The following is a 21,120-nucleotide window of genomic DNA, read 5'->3' as shown; positions in this document are numbered from 1 at the left end:
GCAGGCTGTGGGCCGCTTTTTTGAGCTGCTAGGCTAAATGACAACCGTTTGATTGTTTAGGTACATATGAGTTCATAGGTACATGCATAAAATATTATTTCTAATTTAGCAAAATAGGGTATATCATCATTTTGTTTATCGTTTAAGAAAATATGTTATCCTTTTGTTTAACTTGCTAGCATGAAATAATTTATAGCCACTTTGGTTTCACAGTTTATTGTTTACAACTGTAAGAACAACCATATAGTGGGCGTGCAGGCGCGCACCATCCAGCGAGCCTACGCCACCACAGTTGCCCACCAGGTAGGTTATGGCCGCGCGGCGATGCTATGTTTCAAGTGTTTCTGGACGCTTTTTCAGACATGTTGCAAGCCCATGTTTCAAGTGTTTCAATTGTTTTAGATGTATGTTTCAATTGTTTCATGCGGATGTTGCATATGTTACAATGGTTGTACACGTATGTTGCAAGCGTCTATCCCCAATGTTTCATCTGTTTTTTGTACACGTATGTTGCAAGTGTTTCAGACGCATGTCTCAAGTGTTTCATGTGTCTTATTTTGTATGTTGTAAGTGTTGCATCATGATGTTTCAAAAGTATATCGGGATGTTGCACAAGTTGCAATGGTGTTTCACATGTATGTTTCAAATATTTCATCTGTTTTAGATGTATGTTGCAAAAGTTTCATCTGGATGTTGTAAAAGTAGATCGGGCTGTTGCATGATGCGGCTGGTGGTTGTCGTTGCTGCTGGGGCACAGCCGTGGGTTGGGTTTCCCGTGCGGGGCACGGGGTGGGTCCCTACGACGGATGTGGGCACGGGTGCTAGGGCGGGATGCGGATGCGGGAGCGGCGCAGATGTCGGAGCCACGTCCAGACGTGTGGACGCTAGGCATACCGTCAGTCAAACCACGGGCTTCTAGCCTTCTAGGGAATCCATTGCGTCTTTCTCCGGCCATGTATGCTTTAATTGCATTAGAGCAACTCCAAGATAAAATGCTATTTGTGTCCTTAAGACAAATTTTACATTTTTGAGAAGAAATGGTGCTCCAAGAGCTTTTTTTATCTCGCTTTCTAAAATAAAATGTTTCTCGTTAGCTTAAAAAAAAAAAGCAAGCCGCACCCGCTAGCTATTCGTCTCCCCCGCGGTTTCTCGCTCACCGCTGCGTGTCAGTACCACGTCGCCTGCTCCCGCAGGAACGTGAGTGATGGCGGCCGCCACAAGGTGATGGCATGGCTGCCGCAGGCCTGTGTTCCCGTCCACACGGTGGCAAGCTGCAAGCACGTGCTAGCTGCGGGCTGCCGCGGGCCTGTGATTGGCTCATGGCCGGCTGGAGTAGGACATGGCCTGGCCCGGCCCCTACGTGTGTGGCATTCCAGCCCGAGCGGCCAACTGCACAAGGGTGTCTGGGTGAGACTCCGTCTGTGGCGACGGGCGACGGGCGACGGCGACCTACGGAGGGAGCGGCGGCGATGAACACCCTCGACGCGATCTGGAGAAGTCTCGACAAGATGGAGAGGGCAAAGTCCAACTGTGACGTGGCAGATTTGAAAATATAGAAGGCCAAGTTTACATAGCCTGTTGGACTAGTCTAGTTTTTTTTAGATTTATTTTAGAGAATAACAAAATCAACAAATTTAGCATTTCTTTTTAGCTAATATCTTGGATATTTATTGTATATATTAGAATAGCACTATAAAAACCTAGGCTTGGGCCACGAATTTGCCATTTTGCAAGCATGCCACTGCAACCAACTCACACTGGTTAGCTATTTGATCTACAAGCACAACCGTCGGATTCTATCATGTTTGTTACAGACTCTGAATTATTTTAGGCCGTTATATGATCATAATATCTAACGGTAAATCTAAGGCCCACAGAGAGATGACTGTATTTTAGATACTAAAAATCTATCTATCTATCTATCTATACAACCCCCCACTAAGTGTGGAGGATGCGTGACACGTGTTACTGAGTACGCAGAACATTGAGATACTCCATTCGTTCTAAATTATAAGTCGCTTTAATTTTTTTGGTTCATCCATTTTGCTATGCATCTAGACATATTATTATATCTAGATGCAGAGCAAAATGGATATACTTAAAAAATCAAAGTAACTTATAATTTGGAACGGAGGGAGTAAGTGCTAACCAAACAGAGAGCGATAAAATAAATTCAATGTGGTGCAAGTGCTAAAAAATGCATTAGTTAAAATTTGTATGGCCAGCAAATTAGCATCACTCTCCAGCACAATTACACAGCAAGCAGAAACGAAGGCTTAGAAAGAGAAAGCAAGATAAGTTCACTAGCAGTGACAGAGCAGTAGACCACGACCAGATCATTAAAACTGAAACAGAGTTTGATATGCAGTCTCTCATGAGCTGAAACTAATTAAGACGACACAGTCTATATATGTCTTGCTACTCCTGATTATATCAGTATATATCTCAATATTGTTCAATGACCTCGTCCACTATAAGGCTCATACTATTTATCATTTCCACCAACTTTCCCATTGCCAAGAAACCCTCCGGTGAGCACCTTATTTCTGCCAAGAGCACTACTTGAAGCACCCGCACTCCGTTCCTCACCTGTCTAAGGCCGCTCGTAATACTGCAGAAATACAAAAAATTCAAAAAAAAAAGTCAGCAGGCTGAGAAATCAATTCCCCTTATTAAACATTTTTCCTATCCTAGTCCTAGCACTATTTGAAACCCACACTTATTCATATTAAAAGATGATAAACTTGAAATTCCAGAAAACAACATATCGTTGCTTCCATACTGTTGTTAACTAACAATGTGACGTATCGTAGCTACTGAAGCGTAAAAAGCTAGATCATATATGCAGGGTAATGGCCTTTTGAGCACCTTCCTGGCCCAGCCCAAATTAAGATATGTATTCAAGCCATATGTCCAGAACAGCAACACCAGACCAAGAAATTCCTACTGCACATGTCTAGCATATTAATTCCAACAGTGGCCATAAAAGGAAATATGACTATATGTGTATCACAGTTTTATATGGCATTGGGCCAGGATGAATACAGTTTTATGAAGTGATTGTTCTAGAGCACACAGAAATCAAACAAAAATATTCTGGTGTGCCCCTAGCCTTTATCGGGAAAAATCACAACGGAGCAACACTGCAAAATTAAAAAAAAAAAACTCGGTCTACGGTGGGCAGACAGCCCCCGCAACTTTGTGCTTAAGGAAGAAGACCTTCTCACGCAGGCCGAGAAAACCCCCGAACACCGTGTCCCGCCCTTACACAGGGGTCCGTTACCCTGTGAGTGGGCCGGTCCGTTGCCTGTGCTTTGGGAAACTCGAGACAGATGAGGGGATTTTTTTAACTCCGGGCAGGCGAACAAGCGCACCCGCGGGGGCTCGAACCCTGCCCGCGAGAGTACCAGGCGGACGTCCCGACCAACCGGTCAGAGGTTAAAGGCTAATACAATGTTATAAGTAGGACCTCATGTGATCGTACCTGGAGTATAGAAGCTCACAAAGGGGATAATGTCATAGAAACCATAGCTTAAAACCTTGGTGACCTGCCCAGAGTTCAGATCAAAAGTGTAGACCCCATCAACCGTATACACGAAGATGACACCCACGGCATCCGCAACGGCAACCACACAGAACGCAAGGGCATGAGCAGGGAGCAGCGTCCTGAGCTCAATGTGTCTACTCACTACCCATTGTTCCACATTTCCATCAGCACTAACCTCCATTGACCAGAGTATGAGATTAGACTCCATGTCCACTTCCGCGAGCCCTAGGCCGCCATCATCCATCGCCATGGGCACAACGCGGCGAGGATACCAACTCATCGGTACGTGCATCACAGACATCACCCTCGTGTCCAGATCGTACTTGAGCATTGCCATTCCCATCCGAAAGACAAAGTAGAGTGCATTCCCTGCTAGAGCAGGGAGCACCGCCTCATGGAGATAATCATAAGGAAGGTTCGCAGAGGTCGCTTCACTCCATGTGGCAGAATCTGATGAGTAGACGCTGGCAAACATCTCCTTGTCGTCGATGCCAACAAAGACGACGTGGAAGTCCCCCGGGCGGCAACCTAGGTGGTCGCAGGTGCCAAGGCTGGCGGTGGCGCAAAGCACCGCGGCGGTCCAGTTGCGCACCGGCTGGTCCCGCACCAGAGGTGGCAGGGGCCACTGCTCATCGGTGATAGGGTCCCAAACGATGAGAGCGGCCTCCACTCCCTGGAACACGTCGCCGCATCGAGCGATTCTGTTGAGGAGGACACGGCCGTGGCGGGCGTCGTGTGCGCGGTAGTCGTGGCGGTCGGGGCGGACCGGCCGGAACGCGTGCGTGGGGATGAAGCGTGCATACCCGCCGGTGTCGATGAGGTTGCCGAGGAACCCCAGCAGCAGTGGCGTCCGGTGGCGCTGGCGGTATCGGCGGCGGAAGCCACGACTAGCGAGGAGGAGGGCCCAGTGCTTGCAGACGAGAGCGACACAGAGGAGATGCTCATGGTCGTCAGGAGGGATGCAGAGCAAGATCTCCTCGACGATCTCGTCCGGCAGCCGCGGCGGCGTGCGCTGGGTGCCTAGTAGGTCGGGGAAGCTGAATTCCGCGCTTCCGCTTCCGCTTCCGAGAGAGAGGAAACCAGGGGGCAGTTTCTCCATGGATCGAGGGCTATCTTGTGGGGTCCACAAGACTAGGATTGAACTTTTTGTATCACTTGACCTATCAAAAAAGAATTTTAATAAATACAGAAAAAACATGCCTTACACTACAAGATTTTCGGTCTACTGCAACGCCGAAGAATTGCAACGTAGAAAATTTGGTTGCCAGAGATTGTTGTATTACAACCATTCTAAAAAATGGTAGCGATACATGCCTTTAATACAACGGTTTTCAAGATGTTGCAAAGCTCTGTTGCATTTGGTGGACGATATTGCAATGGTGAAAAATGGTTGCAGTAGACTTGATTTTGGTTGCAATTGTGTGGTAGTACTGCAACTACATTTACGTTAGTTGCATTTGGTTTTGACTATTGCTACGGTTTTTTTGTGTTGCATAAAATTTGACAAGCGTTGCAAATGCTAGATACTTAATGCAACGAGAACTCTTGGAGGCGAAGCAAAAGTGGGGGTCAATTGCAACCTTTTTTGGCAGTTGCAATATACTTTGATATTGTTGCAAGTGCTAAATTTTATTGCAACGAAATCTATGGGGTCGAAGCGAAAATTGTGTTCAAGTGCAACGCTTATTTTTGGTTGCAATATACTTTGATAATTGCAACGAATTTAAAACTTAAAAAAAAGTATGGAAAGAAAAGAATTGGGGACGCATATATTAAAATTAAAAAGTGCTCCCCACAGGATTCGAACCATGGAGCTCTGGTTCAGATAAAACCTTCTCCACCACTGCGCTATGTAGGTGTGTTCGTTGTAACTCAGGTTTTAATTTATTTGATATGATTGAAGACCTTATGAGTTATAAAACGCCCCAACCCTGGCCCCATCTCGGTATCTCCGTCCTTATGCCTGGTGTCTGAAACTTTCTGTTAAGTAGTAGTTGCTGTTAAGTACTTGATGTTAAGTATGCGTGGATGTTAATTAGTACTTGAAGTTGTACCGGGGTGGTTGGTCACTTTGTTAGCGATAGTAAATGCCTGACCGTGCACCATCGGTCACATGCACTACGCCAGATTCTTACAGCAGTAACGAGGGCATTTTTACTGTAGGGGCGGTTGGGGGTTGGGGGCGCCTCCACAGTGGGCGTCCTCGGGCCCCAGCCGCCCAGCCGCCCCTACAGATGGCACTGTAGGGGCGGTTAGTAAGCTGAGCCGCCCCTACAGTTGGGGCTGATCTGTAGGGGCGGCTCAATCACCAGCCGCCCCTGTAGTGCCCACTTGTCTTTTTTCAAATTTTAAAATTTGAAAGGTTCAAATTTAGTCAAATGATAAGATAACCAAAATAAAAGTTGTAGATCTTGATGAGTTCAACAACTTTTACATTCATCACTTTTACATATGAAATCATTTAGGGTTTAAAAATTTGGTTTGAACTTGTCAAATTTTAAATTTCAAATTTTAAAATGTGTAAAACATTGTCACATCCAAGTTTGATCAAACTTAAATGCTGAATCATGATTTTAGAAATTTTTAGGAAAAAAAACCATCACATTTGGAGTTAGTATGAGGGAGAACAACTAGTTACAAAGTTTACCCACAGATTAAAAAGAGAAATCACACTGTTCTAGATGATCCTTACATGATCATAGTGAACAGTGTGATTTCTTTTTTTAATCTATGAGTCAATTTTGTAACTAGTTTTTCTTCCTCATACTAACTCTAAATCTGTTGATTTTTTTTCCTAAAATTTTCTAAAATCATTCTCTATCAATTTATTTTGTTGGTTTTGTCAATATATACATATGAAAAGTTTGAGCAATTTAAAGTTTGAATTTCAAAAAAAATGTAACTTCAGACAAGATTTTGATACCCCAAATGATTTCAGCTGAAAAAGTGATAAATACCAAAGTTGAATAACTCATCAAGATCTATAACTTTTGTATTGGTCATTTCTTCATACGACAAAGTGGTAATGACATTGTATAAATGTGACACATCTCTCGGAAGGTTTTATAAACTATATGAGACATGTGTAAGATTAGTGAACAATGTGTGCTAAGAATTTATCAAATGAAGAAATGACCAAAATAAAAGTTATAGATATTCATGAGTTGAACAACTTTGATATTCATCACTTTTTATGTTGAAATCAATTTGGGTCTCAAATTTTGGTTCGAACTTGTCGTTTTTCAAAATTTCAAATTTGAAAGGTTCAAATTTTGTCAAATGACAAGATGACTAAAATAAAAGTTGTATATATTAATGAGTTGAACAATTTTGGTATTCATCACTTTTTATGTTGAAATCATTTTGGGTCTCAAAGTTTGGTTCGAACTTGTCATTTTTAAAAATTTTAAATTTGAAATGTTCAAATTTTGTCAAATGACAAGATGACCAAAATAAAAGTTGTAGATCTTCATGAGTTGAACAACTTTTGTATTCATCACTTTTACATCTGAAATCATTTAGGGTTTTAAATTTTGGTTTGAACTTGTTAAATTTCAAATTTCAAATTTTAAAATGTGTAAAACATTGTCACATCCAAGTTTGATCAAACTTAAATGCTGAAGCATGATTTTACAAATTTGTAGGAAAAAAAACCATCACATTTGAAGTTAGTATGAGGGAGAACAACTAGTTACAAAGTTTACCCACAGATTAAAAAGAGAAATCACACTGTTCTAGATGATCCTTACATGATCATAGTGAACAGTGTGATTTCTTTTTTTAATCTATGGGTCAATTTTGTAACTAGTTTTTCTTCCTCATACTAATTCCAAATCTGATGATTTTTTTTCCTAAAATTTTCTAAAATCATTCTCTATCAATTTATTTTGTTGGTTTTGTCAATATATACATATGAAAAGTTTGAGCAATTTAAATTTTGAATTTCAAAAAAATGCAACTTCAGACAAGATTTTGGTACCCCAAATGATTTCATCTGAAAAAGTGATAAATACCAAAGTTGAATAACTCAACAAGATCTACAACTTTTGTATTGGTCATTTCTTCATATGACAAAGTGGTAATGACATTGTTCATAAATGTGACACATGTCTCGTAAGGTTTTATAAACTATATGAGACATGTGTAAGATTAGTGAACAATGTGTGCTAAGAATTTATTAAATAAAGAAATGACCAAAATAAAAGTTGTAGATGTTCATGAGTTGAACAACTTTGGTACTCATCACTTTTTATGTTGAAATCAATTTGGGTCTCAAATTTTGGTTCGAACTTGTCGTTTTTCAAAATTTTAAATTTGAAAGGTTCAAATTTTGTCAAATAACAAGATGACTAAAATAAAAGTTGCAGATATTAATGAGCTGAACAACTTTGGTATTCATCACTTTTTATGTTGGAATCATTTTGGGTCTTAAATTTTGGTTCGAACTTGTTATTTTTTTATCCCAGCAAAACAGGCTCCACGTGGCTCTTCGCCGTTAGATCAAAATGGATGGTCGAGATGCACTAGGCTCAAAATAAAAATCGAGGAAGCCTAACTCTTGCATCTCATTTCTCCCGTCTCTCCTCTCTCTCGCCTGCAGCCGCCGCCCTCCCATGGCATCTTCTCCCCCCTCACCCTTGTAGCAGCCGAGCGCGGCCCTACCTCCCTTCCGGTTGGCGCACGCGGACCCGCCACCTTCAGCCCGGCGCAGAGCAGCTCCGGCCCCTCCTCAGGGAGGCGTGCGTGGCCTGTCCGCACCCATCTCACCCCGAGAGGCAAAGATCCCAGCCGCCGTCCTGTACGGCCGCGGGAGCAGCGGCGCCCTACCGCTCGACCTCACGGAGCAGCGAGGGCGCGAGATCTGGTGGCAGTGGCCAGTTCTGTGGAGGACGCCGCGGGATCTAGCAGCCTCGGCCAGCTCTGTCGAGGAGGGCGCGGGTTCCGGTCAACACGTCGGACCCGTCCGTGGGGCGCGTCTACTTCGGCGACGGCGCGACATATGTGGATCTGGACCTGCCAGGCCACTCGTTCCAGGATCAGGAGATACGGCAGCAGATCTTCGGCTCCAACGACGCGTCCGGCCCGCCCTAGATGGACGGCTTTGTGCAGCAGCCAGCAGGCGTGGTCCATCGGCGGCGGCAACATGACCGACGCCGTCATGCACGGCTTGAGCCCCGACAGCGTTGCCATCCACCGCGAGCTCGTCTCCAAGTGCGCCGTCTGCGGCCGATGGTTCGCCGTCTACCGTGAGCTCGTCTCCCAGTTCTACCGTGATCTACACTGTGTAAGTTTATCCCCTACCCATCCCATAAGCCTGTGAAAAGTTGACTACTCAATGCATTTAAAAATATGCAGAATTCATTGTTGTACCTTTTTCTTTGATTCACTGATAGATTTACATGTACCTGTGATGTGTGGCTTTCAAATCTGAATATTAAATTATTTCCAATCAACATATGTTCATGGTTGCTGCGTAAACTAGCTGGAACTAAGTGCGTTATGTGCTGTAGGAAGTTTTTTTTCCTTTCTTTTTACACCGAGGCTATAAAGTTTTGATTTGCTTTGAACTTTACCACCAACACTAAATACAGAGATACAGTACACTGCAATTACTGATTTGTTTTTGTGCCACAAACTTGTTAGCAATATCATATTTAATAGTCAAATGGTTACTGTACCCTGAACACTACAAGTATGTTGTATTTTACACAGGGTTTTGAAAGACAAAATGCTAAGTCATTAGTCGAAGCTTCAGTGTTGGTGCTTGCAAATAAGCAGGACACTCAGGGTGCTCGACAACCTACAGCAATAATCAAGGTACCCATTCATCAATAATCATTCTCCTAGTGGTGTTTTCAGTTCATGTTTTGCATGTACCAGAGTACATGGTCTTGCTTATGTCTCTCTCGATAGATATTATATATAGTAAGGCTGAAACAGCAACATATTTGTACCCAGTATTCAATAGGGTATAAATCATAGTGTTGAGGGAATGATTAGCTACTGTTTTTTTACAACATTTCAGCGTCGTCTTCATTCTTGTCCTCTCTTTTTATGCTGCGGAGTTGAAATGTCTAACTAGCGGTAGCACTTGTTTATTAGTAGCATCATGTGTGCTAGTGTATCAACATGAAATGTCTAACTAGCAGCAGGACAGTGTATGAGTGTCCAGTTAACTGAATGTACTTTCAGTTCAGGTTTAGTTAACTGAATCTATCTTCAGTTCAGGTTTAGCAGCAGCTCATCTCGCTCTGTTCTATTTTCTTTGTTGCACATGGCTTGGGAAGTAGCAGCATATCATCTTGTTGTGTTTGGTTTCATGGTGTTGGCTTGATTTAGTTCAGTAGCAGCTCAATGAAGTTATATGCATAGCTACTAAATTCATATGCCTAGCTGCTAAATAATTTATGGTTGAAAATTCATATGCCTAGCTGTTAAATAACAGAGATAGATTCATTTGTCAGCATATTTTAATTTATAGCTACAGGTGTATATATGTTTTCACTACTAGGAACTTCTATGTTTGCTAATTATTGTTCTTTATCCAATAATTAAATACTATACGTAATTCTCATGTCTCACTATTCCATGGCCCAACAGTAGACATCAGACATGTTGATTTGTAGGAAAGTTTGTATCCAAAATATTTGACAATGTTAAGTACAAATCCTCAAGGTGAGAGCTTTCATATGTAATGAATCTATCTCTGTTGAAATTGGTTTTCCCTGTAGCTGTCCTTGCATGATTGTTCTTAACAATTATTTGTCTCCATGGAGATTTCTTAGCAGTAGCAATATCTGCATGTGTAGTTGTGACTGCATCAAATGTACTGAATTTTCAGTATTGGCTAGAGCAAATGTTTGAACTTTATTATTCTAGTTGTATTTACTTGCTGTGATTTTGTGAAACCAGTGTCAAAATATTTAGTGTGAATTGGTGTACTTCCTGGAAATGCTTAAATATATGTCAGAGTTGAGAAAAGATGCTGGTGTCGAGCAAGGACGGCCAGATGCTGAACCTCTGCACCTGTCGATTGAGGTCAGTGCATGCTACTAATCATGGAACAGAACTATGCTGAAGTTTTTCGCTTGCTTGCTTGAGCCACGTATTGTAATCAATGCAGGAATACTTGAATTGTTTGATTAAATGCCTATAAGAACACTCGTCTAGATATCTGTTAGCATTTGTAATGTCATTGCAACATTGAAATTTCACGCCTATTTAAATTTCTGCAGGAGAGGAGGATAGTGCTCTGACCTAGCCTGAACATGCTGGTCTTGACTTTGATGCAAACACTCAATTTCAATGTCAGTGCTGACTCTATTGTCACATGAGAAGGTTCCTAAAGGCAGCAAAAATCTTAGAAGAAGGTGAGATACTATACATACTCCTATTTTTGTGATAGCTGAATGGAGATATACAGTCATCTTTCTATTGAGGATAGTAAGCTCTTTACATATTTTCATTGAGATCTTGTTGGACTTGTAGAATAGCTGAATGGAGGTATGCAGTCATCTTTCTATTTGCTTCATTGCACAGTCTGTTTGAACTATTTAATTAGTTTCAAAGCTTACTGATAAATAGATGACATTTCTTTTTTGAATCTTTGACAATTCTTTTTTTAAGCTTACTCGTAATGAGTCTGATGTAGTATTGACTTGTGATGTTTCATCCAGTTCATCCATTTTCATAGTCACTAAATTAAATATGCATATCAAAATCCCACAAAACCCTGATTTCTGAATTTGGTTTAAATGTGCAGATCATGACAAGCTACTAACGCTAATTGCAATCTTAGCTGGCAAGCTACAGGTACATATCTCCATTTTCTTGGAACCGTGAACATTCTTACATGTATTTTTGTGAACATTCAATCATGTGAGCATTACTGAATTATTACTGCTTGTGCTTCACTATGTGAAGTTTAATGAGAATTTGAGAGTTGGTGTGAAACTGAATTATTGCAAACTGCAACAGGAGGAAGCCCTCATTGAATCGTTTGGACGGCTGCAAGATAGACTAGAAGCTCAAGAAGTTGAAAGGGAAGCCGAGAGGCAAGAACATAGGCGTCAGCTTGAACAGATGAATGGTGGGATGATGGCCAACATACATATCAAGGGAACCTTCGCTGCTACAGTAGACATTAGTCTTTTGATTCGAATGAGTTCAAACAGTTGTCTGTGCTTAACACATTATTATGTGTTAAGCTATCTACTTGTGTTCTCATTTAGTTTGACACTCGGTGTGTTTTGTTAAAGATTTTGTATGAACAAATTATATTTCGTTTTAATGGATGTCGATGCTTCCTTCATTATGTATTTGTCGTTTTGCGATTATTAATTTAAGCTACCAAACAAAGTGTCGCAACATGAATTATTAATATATTAATCTGGCGTTGCAATATATGATGGCACATATAACAACCACATTTAGTCGTGGCAATAGCTACGATAATCGTGGCAATAGAGAAACTATCTCTTGCAACTACAAAAAGATGACGGTGGCAATAGAGGAATCTACCTATAGCAACCAGATAGTTAGTAACGTGGCAATAGATGACCTGTCTGTAGCAACCAACCTAAGTAACGTGGCAATAGCCTATGCCATCTATAGCAACCATTCAGAAACGTGGCAATATACGACCTCTCTGTAGCAACCAACCTGAAGAGATGTTGCAATAACCTAAGCCACCTATAGCAACCATTTAGGCGACGTGGCAATAGAGAACCTCTATTGCAATGCTTTCTCTGCGTAGCAACAACCACGATTGCAACACCTGTGTTGCGTTGCGCTTGCATTGTGTTGCTACACGACCAGCGTGTCGCAATACGTATCGCTAGCAACGCCTAGTTCGTTGCAATTGATACTATTACCACACCCATAGTGGTTGCAATTGCTTTTGTTACAACACTCACCAGGTGTTGCAAAAGCATCAAAAGTGTTGCAATAGAGGGGCTGTGTGTCGCAACTAAAATGTAACCCATTGCATTATGCTATTGCTACCCTTACAAGTGCAACGACATTTAACCAAAAAAAATTGGTAGCAAAATTACTATGGCTACCATTTTTGGGTCTTTTGCTACACTTTTTTGGCATTGCAGTAGACCGAAAATCTTGTAGTGTTAACAGTTAAGAAATCTGTCAAATTTCTTGACTTTGGCAACTATCTAGACACATATGGTTTTAGGGTTATGATCAGGGTCCGCACGGCTTAGAGGGAGGCTTGCGGGCCCTGTGATGGTGGTTGGTTGGTGTGAAGGTGATGCGAGCTCTCGCCGGGGTGGCAAGGGCTGATGGATGAGCAGAGTCGCTAATAAGAGTAACAAATCTTAAACAGATATACCATGGAGGCGGCAAGGAGTAGTGGATCCGTCGCCACATATAGGGGAGGAGTGTAGTTGTCTTACCAGATTAGAAGAACATCCGACGCGAAGGCAGGTTTGCGTCGGTGGAGGAGTCAAGAGCGACGGCGGGGCTGTCTTAGTGCTAGGCACAACAGTGGCATTGCGCAGTGTTGGGTAAGAGCTTGAGCTCTTGCGGCGGTAGGTGGGAATGAGGGAGAGGTATTTAGGGTTGGGTTTCTTATATAGATATCTAATCAAAATCTATGACGTCTGATTCTAATCGGAGGGACTAAAACGGACTAAAGTCTAACCGGCATAAACCTTCTAAATTTGTCATCAGATAACCAGACATGCAAGCGATGAAACCTTTAGATGGAGTCCCTTTTTGTATTTTTGCTTGTGTTGCCTTCTAGTTCTCGCAAATCATCACTAGAGTATGGTTGTAGTTTCTCAAAACAAAGAAGTCTTTACTACTATATAAAAGTATTGGTGTTTTTACCGCCAACAATAACAATGTGATGTATCACGCACTACCTCATATCGAGACTTCACTGCAGGTTCAAACCCCTCCTTCAATGTCAGATTTTGAACTAGCACAACGAAACCAGTAGTGATGGAAGGTTCACATCAGTGCTGGTTCTTATAAACCGGTAGTGATCACAATCTTCACTGTCGGTTTGTGGAGCCTTCATGAACAACAATTGTATCTCAAAACTACAATTTATTCTACATTAATTGAAATTGGTCGCCCCATTTTGAAAAAAACAATTATTCTACACTAATTACAGGAAAATTGAAATGGGTAGCCCCATAAAAATTGAAATAGGTAGCTGTCATGCGCTTAGATCAGGGACCCAACATCTCGTCAAGCGGGCCAAGAGGAGCCCATGACCCAACCTTGACCAACCCCGAACCACTGGCGCGCGAGGTAGCCTGGGTTCATAGCCAGGGGGCGGGCCACCTCCGCTCCTCAAATTCCCCTGCATCCAAGGTGATCCAGAATAAAAAGGAGAAAATCAGAAAATATAGGAAAATAAATAGGACATCGCTTGGATAAAATAAATTAGAAATTAGCCAGGGAATAAATAACTTACTTGTAAATGAAGCAGTCTAAATCTATAAGGACTCTTCTCTTAATGTTTTTGGAAAGAATGTCTAGATTGCTCAGGGATCATGTTCGAGAGCTTCACTAAGGCTTACGTCTACTCATCTGAGGCCAATAAGTGGAGCCGGACAGCCTCTATTGAGCTACCTTGGTATGTTGAGCAACGTTGCAATTCCAGTGCCCTTGTCGAGAATGCACTCTACTTCCTACAGCACAACAATGGAATCCTAGAGTACGATTTGGCCAAGAATGAGCTGTCAGTCATAAGGCTACCCCCGATATGCATCGTGTCTACCATTATTGTGCTCATGTCAATGGAGGATGATGGGTTGGGATTTGCCATGATGTATGACGATTTCTTTCTCTGCATATGGTTGAGGGAGTCTGCTCCGACTCCGAGTGGTGGATGGACATGCGGAGGCAGCATAAAGTTGTTGACCTCAAGAGTCTTCTCCCTGCTTCTGACCTCTCATGCTCACCTTACATCGTTGCTGCTGTGGATGCTGTCCGTGTTCTTGGCTATTGATCTCAAGCCTTGGCGGACTAGAAATGTATCTGATGCTGATGCCCACACCGTAAATATTATTCCCTACATGAGTTTCTGCACTCCAGGTAATTGCTGCATGTGTCTTGGGCCATGTTGAATTCTGTAAAGTTTTACTTTCTCTAGGTTTAATTGCTGGTATTAATTCAACTTAGTAGCATGCATGGAAGTATGGGCAATGATATATTGGTTCAAGAATAATGAGTTTTTCAGAGTAGAATATTGCAATATATATAACATAAAGTTGTGCTACATTTTATTTTTTATGGATCACCGTAAAATTGGTATGATCTTCCAAGAAACTTGTTTATCTATTAGGCTGCCTTGTTAAATGCAGGACTTCCATATACTAGGGCTGCTTTGTTTTCTAAAGCAATTGTTGGTCCCTGTGTTTGGTTTTACTTGTTCGTCGAGTGCACAGATTGGTTCGATAACCAATCTATTTATCTTTACATAATTTGTGTATTTATGCAGCATTTAGGGTAGCCTCCATCGATGACGGGCCAAACACGGTTGCTTCTAATAATGCATGACAAATGGACGGTACTCCTATCACTGATTTTAGCTAGGGTGCTGTTAGTCTGCTGGCCTTTAGCTAGGGTGTTTGTGCATTTTGTTGGAGCATCTTGTCTCTCTTAAACTGTTATTAGATTTATGGCTGGCAACAGGTTTTGATGGGCTAGCCTATGTAAGTGTATATCAGTACTTTTGCTTTTAATGAAATACTGGAAAAAAGTACGATTTGTTTGGTCTAATATCTGTTTTGTAGTTCTGGGGAAAACTATTATATTTCTAAATAAAATGTGTATATTGAATAAATAAAAACTGTAATTTCATATGCACGGTTGTTACTTCAAATTAGTTTTGGTTGGTTCGACATCTTGTACATATTAATTAAAAATTGCCTTTATGGTAACCAAGCCTTACCCAATGACCTACAAACTTACAGCTCCGATCCATAGAATAATTTTGTAATGCATGGAGAAGTTTGAAAATTTTTACTTACATGAAGAAGACCAAGTCAATCATTATGGGTTGCCTAGTTGTACATTGTTGACATGGTGCACCGGTGCTTACATCTTGTGTGTCATTTGCACTGGACCCTGAAAAACTCTGTTTGCTTATCTTATGAGCCGTACTATTTCAACGAACAAACAGTGTTTTTCTCTCATAACAAATCAGCGAACAGTACTTTTAGCCATGACTTTTCAGTAAAGTGAACCGGCCCTACGAACAATTTTTGCTTCTTTTTGACTTGGTTAGTGACTTTGTGCGTCATAGTATGCATGCTGCTAAGAAGTCAAATATGGCTGGCTACCTGTGCAAGCCTCTAGATTTGTATATATAAGCTAGTAAATGTGTCCGTGCGTTGCAATGGAATTCAATATATATAGGAATTGGACTCTGCATCATCGCTAGATGCGAGCTGTTTTAATTTATATGAACACAGGTAATAAGTCCGGATCACATGAGATACGTAGGGCGCGACCCAATACGTATTAGAGTTGGTCTCAGTATTCATCGTTGCTAGTGCGAGTTGTCGTAACTCATGAATACGTGTCATGAATCAGGCTCACATACGAGACATGGAGGGCATGAGTGCACTACTGCAAAGATAGTTAGGTGGGGGTGGATGAAAAATATGGGTGGAGAAAATTTTTACCTCTTTAATAATATATATTATTAGGTAGAATCAATAGACCCCATTCCATAATAATGTTTGTCACACTCAACTCATTTGCATACAACACATTCCTAGATCAAAACCCACTTGGTATTTTGGCTCCGTTTGGATCAAAGGAATTTTATAGGATTTTGGCCTAGCCCAAGCATGGCATGGCCCAATGGCCATCAGGCCAATGCCAGCCTGACCGGATTGAAGGTCCATGCCTAGTCTGTGACCTCAGCCCAACGTGCTGGCCCAACCTGGCCCGACAAAAAAGGTTGGCCCAGCCATTGGCTTGATATCTGAACCCACAACATATAATCCCCTAGCCAGCCTCCACGACATCCTCAACCCCCATGGGCTGGCCTCGCATGGGCAGTGGTGTGAGCCCCCCAGGCATGCGATTGGATTTAATTTTTTCTGTGTCTGAACTGCAAAATAATGAATTACATTTGATTTCTATTCTATGAATGTTGTTGGACCGGTCCGACCATGTTGGGCTCACCGGGCTGACGGGCCAGCCCGACAAGGCCTAAGGCTTTTAGGGCTATTCTTAGGCCGTACCAGCCGCCCATGGGCGAGCACCGCATGGCCCAATGCACCAACCATGCCATGCCGGCCCGACCACCATTGGGCCTTGCCTTGGCTGGGCCTGTGCTGGGCCAAGCTACGCGGTGTGCACCCCTAGCACGGCGCTTGGGCCACGTCGCGTGACCTCCCTAGCTTGGACGTGTGCTCCGTCTCCTCTATCAATCTCCCTCTCGTTCTCTCCCTCTCTTAGTTCTGTCAGCGGCTATGGCGGGTGGTGGTCGAGGAGGAGGCAGGCCAGCGAGGAGATGGGTAGATGGGGATGGGCTCAAGAGAGGAGATGGTGATGCGCATCTAGCAGGCAACGGCGAGAGAAACGACTGCTGGTTTAAAACCGATGGTGATGAAGTTCGTTATCATCACCCACTTTCACCCGCCAAAGGGCAAAACCATCAGTGAAATTAGTTTTAGACCTGTCTTCAATGCTGTTTTTGTAGTTGTGACTTTGACAAAGCTTATGACAAGGTCAATTGGAACTGTTGTATGGAATTCTAAGGCTTAGGAGGTTTTCCTCAAAATGGTGCATGTGGATTGAACAAGTGGTGAAAAATGGCACAATCTGTGTCCAGATTAATAATAAGACTGGCCCCTACTTTTCTAGCCACAAAGGAGTCACACAGGATGACCCTTTTCCGATCCCCCAATCCTTTTCAATTTTGTTGTTGATGTCTTGACTAGAATGGTGCTGAATGCCTAGGAAAATGACGTTGTTGAGGGTCTGTTTGGGAACCTGGTTGACAATGGGGTGCGGCTATTCTAGCCTATGCAGATGATAATTTTATGCATCAAAGATGACACAGACATGGCTAGAAACATGATTTTTTTGCTGTATATATATGTAATGCTTTCTGGCCGAAGATTAACTTCTCTAAATGTGAGGTCCTGATGATTAATGATGATAGTAAAAAGTAAACACATATGCTGAGATGTTTAATTGTCATGTAGGTCTGTTCCCCACAAAGGGTTCCTATAAGTCCCATCAGACTCCACATCATTGACTGGCTACACATCTATGAGAAATCTACTAAAAGATTAGATGTATGGCATGGTAGTTCCCTAACAACGGTTTGGAGAGGTGTTCTGATTAAATCCAGTTTGAATAATTCTGCTATATATCAAATGTCTATATTTCTCTTACTCCAGACCATCATTGATAAGATTGATAAACTGAGAAGATCATTTTTTTGGTAATGATGGGGGAGCACTAGCTAATAAGAAGAAATATCATCTTGTCAAATGGACTAAATATGCAAAAGTACCAAGAAAGGAGGTCTAGGCGAATTAAAAATTTGAGGAAAATGAATATTAGCTTAGTAAGTAAATGGTGGTGGAAATTAGAAAATGAGTAGGGCATCTGGCAGGACCGTGCTCATGCTAATTATATCAAAGATTTGTGCATTGGGCAAATCAAGCATAGACATGATGATTCTCCAATATGGACAAATTTACTCAAAATTAGGCATATTTACATGAATCGGAAGAAATTCCAAGTCTATAATGGGAAAGGACCTTATTTGGCTTGATGCTTGGCAAGGGAAAGTTCCCCTCCGTCATCAGCACCCTGTTCTATTTGAGCTTTGTAATGAAAAAAATCAGTGTTCAGGTTTAGACATGTAAATGGCAGCCTAAACTTTAGAAGGTGGTCCCAACTTCTCTTAGGGAGCAATGGAATAAAGTTCAATATGATGCCCTCCAGAACATTGCCGGTATCTGATGATGTTATAAGGTTGAGATGGACAAGAACTGGATTGTTTATTGTCAAATCTGCCTGTGAGCAATTAACTAAAACAAATTATGGGCAATCCTTTAAAAATATCTGGAAACCTAAAATCCCTAAAAAAAGACTCCATGTGGCTGTTAGAGAATGATGCAATTCTTACTAAGGATAACATGATTAGAGAAAGCGGAAGCTTGCAACGAGAATGAAACTTCTTGTCATTTATTTTTGAAGTGCAAAGTTGTTAGGTCCAACTAGGAGCTAATTGCATGCATCATTGGAGCAAATTGTGTTCCAGATTCTATCCAGAAATGCTGGATATGGTTGAAGAAATGGCTTCTGTCCAGTTTCAAAGGCATTACTCCTACAATCACGGGCTGGGAAGGCCAAGACGTGCCATAGGCATGGTTAATTACCATGCCCAGGTGGGCCTGGTTTAAGTCTGTTAGGGAAGGCATGTGTGTAACACCCTAAAATTCGCAACATTTTGAAAATAGAAGAATTGGTTTTATTTATGTCTTAGTGTGAGCAAGTAACATAGAAAAATAACAAATTTTACCAAATTAAAAGCAAATATAAGGTTTACCTACATGTTTATGCATTCATGCTGCTGCATATTATATTTTGTATTGTGTGGTTTGAAATCAGATTTCAAATTGATTTGAATTTGCATTCAAAAGTTGTTTGGAAATTAGTTTGGAAAATAGAAAATGATTTCATTTCCCTCCTTTGCTTGTCCTGCTCCTCCACGCCGGCCCAGCTCCGACTGCGCATCCCGTCTTTCCTCCGTGCGGCCTGCTCTTCTCTTTTTTCCCCCGCGGCCCAGCAAGTGCCGGCCCAGTTTCGCTCGGCCCGTAGCCAGCAGCGCGCCGCGCCGCCCTTTCCTCCTTTGTGTCATTGACGGCCCAGCCCCACAGGTCAGCAGCACCGTCTTCCTCCTCGCGAGCGTGTCCACGTCAGACACTATCGTCGCCGAGAATCCGCGCCGTCCACACCCTCCTTGCCTTGTGCCCCAAGACATTCCTGGCTATAAAAACCGGTTGCCTGCTTCGTACCACGCCCATCCCAAGCTTCGAAGCCGCCTCGTCTCGTCTCGAGCTCGCAGCGCCGCCGTTAACTCTAGCACCGCCGCCACCTCCGCCGTCTCGCCGAGCACCGCGCTGCTCTCGTTCGATTCATGCCGAGGTAAGCTACCTAGCCGAGCTCGCCGTCATCTCCTCTCTCTCTCTCTCTCTCTCTCTCGGTGCCCTTGGTTTGTTGTATCATGGTCTGTAGACCGAATTCGACAAGCACCTCCTGTCTCCGCCCATGGCGCCACCGTGGAGCTCGCCGCCGACCTCGCCGGTGTCCCCCATCCCATCCAGATCTGTTTTGAGCCATCCAATCTGAGATCAAGGGTCCAGATTAGAAGATACCCCTTCGCTACAAAATTTGCAAAAAGGCCCTTATAACTATTTAGATCTGAACCCGCCTATAAGGAAAATGGACCCTAGGCCCATTTACTTTGGATTTTGGTGTTGGATGACCAACACAACCAAATTGGACTAATGAATTTGCAAGTGATTGTTTTGTAGTTCAATAGGATGCAAGATGTGACTTGGACAAAGGCGACGTGATGATCCGATGATCAACACCTCAAAGAAGACCTTAGGAGCACAAGAGAAGACCTAAGATATCAAGCAAAGTCCAAGCACGAAGATAAGAACCAAGCCGCATGCAAGATCATGAAGAAACGAGCTCACAAAGGTGACCGGACGCTGGACCGGACGCTGGAGGAAAGTGACCGGACGCTCCGATCAGGAGGCTCGGCAACAGCAGCAGCGATCGAATGCTGGACCGAACGCTGGCGTCAAACCGACCAGACGCAGGATAGCAGCGTCCGCCCGAGTACAGAGAGGTTCTAGAGCGGTGAATTTGCGACCGGACATGTCCGATGGCATGTGACCGGACGCTGGCAGCGTCCAATCAGTAGATCGTGGCTCCAATGGTCGAGACGACCGGACGTGTCTGGTCAGGACGTGATCAGCATCCGATCAGTAGCAGAAAAGTGGGATTTCATCCTCAACGACTACTTTCTCAGTGGGGCTTATAAATACAACCCCCAACCGGCCAAATGAGGCGAGTGGAGCTGAGGAAACATACCAAGGGTGTTGATACACCATTTTAGTGATCTCCACTTGCATAGTGCTTAGTGATTCATTAGGTGATTAGCGTAGGTGCTTTGTGAAGTGCTTAGGTTGATTAGACCACCGCTTATGCGCTTGCTCTAGGTTTAGGCCTAGTGTTTAGTGAGGTTTGCATACCTCTTACCACTCGGTGCTTGCGCGCACCATTGTTGTACATCGGAGGGGCTTGTAGTCTTGCGAGATCACACCAAACATGTTTGTGATGTGGCCGCCACCGTGTACCGGAGGGAACAAGGCCCGCGGTGTTTCCGCCGAAAGCTTGATAGTGAAGACGGCGGGGAGCATCTAGGAGAGGCTTGCTGGAAGGCACGTCGAAGACCCACTTGCGCATGGGGAAGGCCCGAGGCTATCCATAGAGTTACCCGATCGGGAGCTTGGCTCTTGCGAGGGATTCCTTGCATGGGGCTCCAACGAGGACTAGGG

The 21,120-nt window shown here is 43.0% G+C and overlaps 1 protein-coding gene and 1 long non-coding RNA gene across 2 annotated transcripts; one reads left to right on the top strand and one right to left on the bottom strand.

Annotated features, from left to right (window-relative positions):
• Nucleotides 1–2,585: 2,585 nt before the first annotated feature.
• On the bottom strand, nucleotides 2,586–4,646 carry LOC136455624 (uncharacterized). The gene is made up of 2 exons (XM_066455562.1): nucleotides 3,485–4,646; nucleotides 2,586–2,611 (listed from the first exon to the last, which is right to left on the bottom strand). The coding sequence occupies exons 1-2, from the start codon at nucleotides 4,644–4,646 to the stop codon at nucleotides 2,586–2,588; spliced, it is 1,188 nt and encodes a 395-aa protein (XP_066311659.1).
• Nucleotides 4,647–10,807: 6,161 nt separating this feature from the next.
• Nucleotides 10,808–11,634, top strand: LOC136452006 (uncharacterized). The gene is made up of 3 exons (XR_010758708.1): nucleotides 10,808–10,917; nucleotides 11,310–11,359; nucleotides 11,525–11,634. It is a non-coding gene; the product is annotated as an uncharacterized lncRNA (long non-coding RNA).
• Nucleotides 11,635–21,120: the final 9,486 nt, after the last annotated feature.

This window comes from Miscanthus floridulus, chromosome 5, assembly GCF_019320115.1.
Source record: "Miscanthus floridulus cultivar M001 chromosome 5, ASM1932011v1, whole genome shotgun sequence".
In the NCBI taxonomy this organism is placed as follows: Eukaryota; Viridiplantae; Streptophyta; class Magnoliopsida; order Poales; family Poaceae; genus Miscanthus; species Miscanthus floridulus.
Note: the sequence above shows the minus strand (reverse complement) of the source record. Positions and strands in the feature narration are given on the sequence as shown.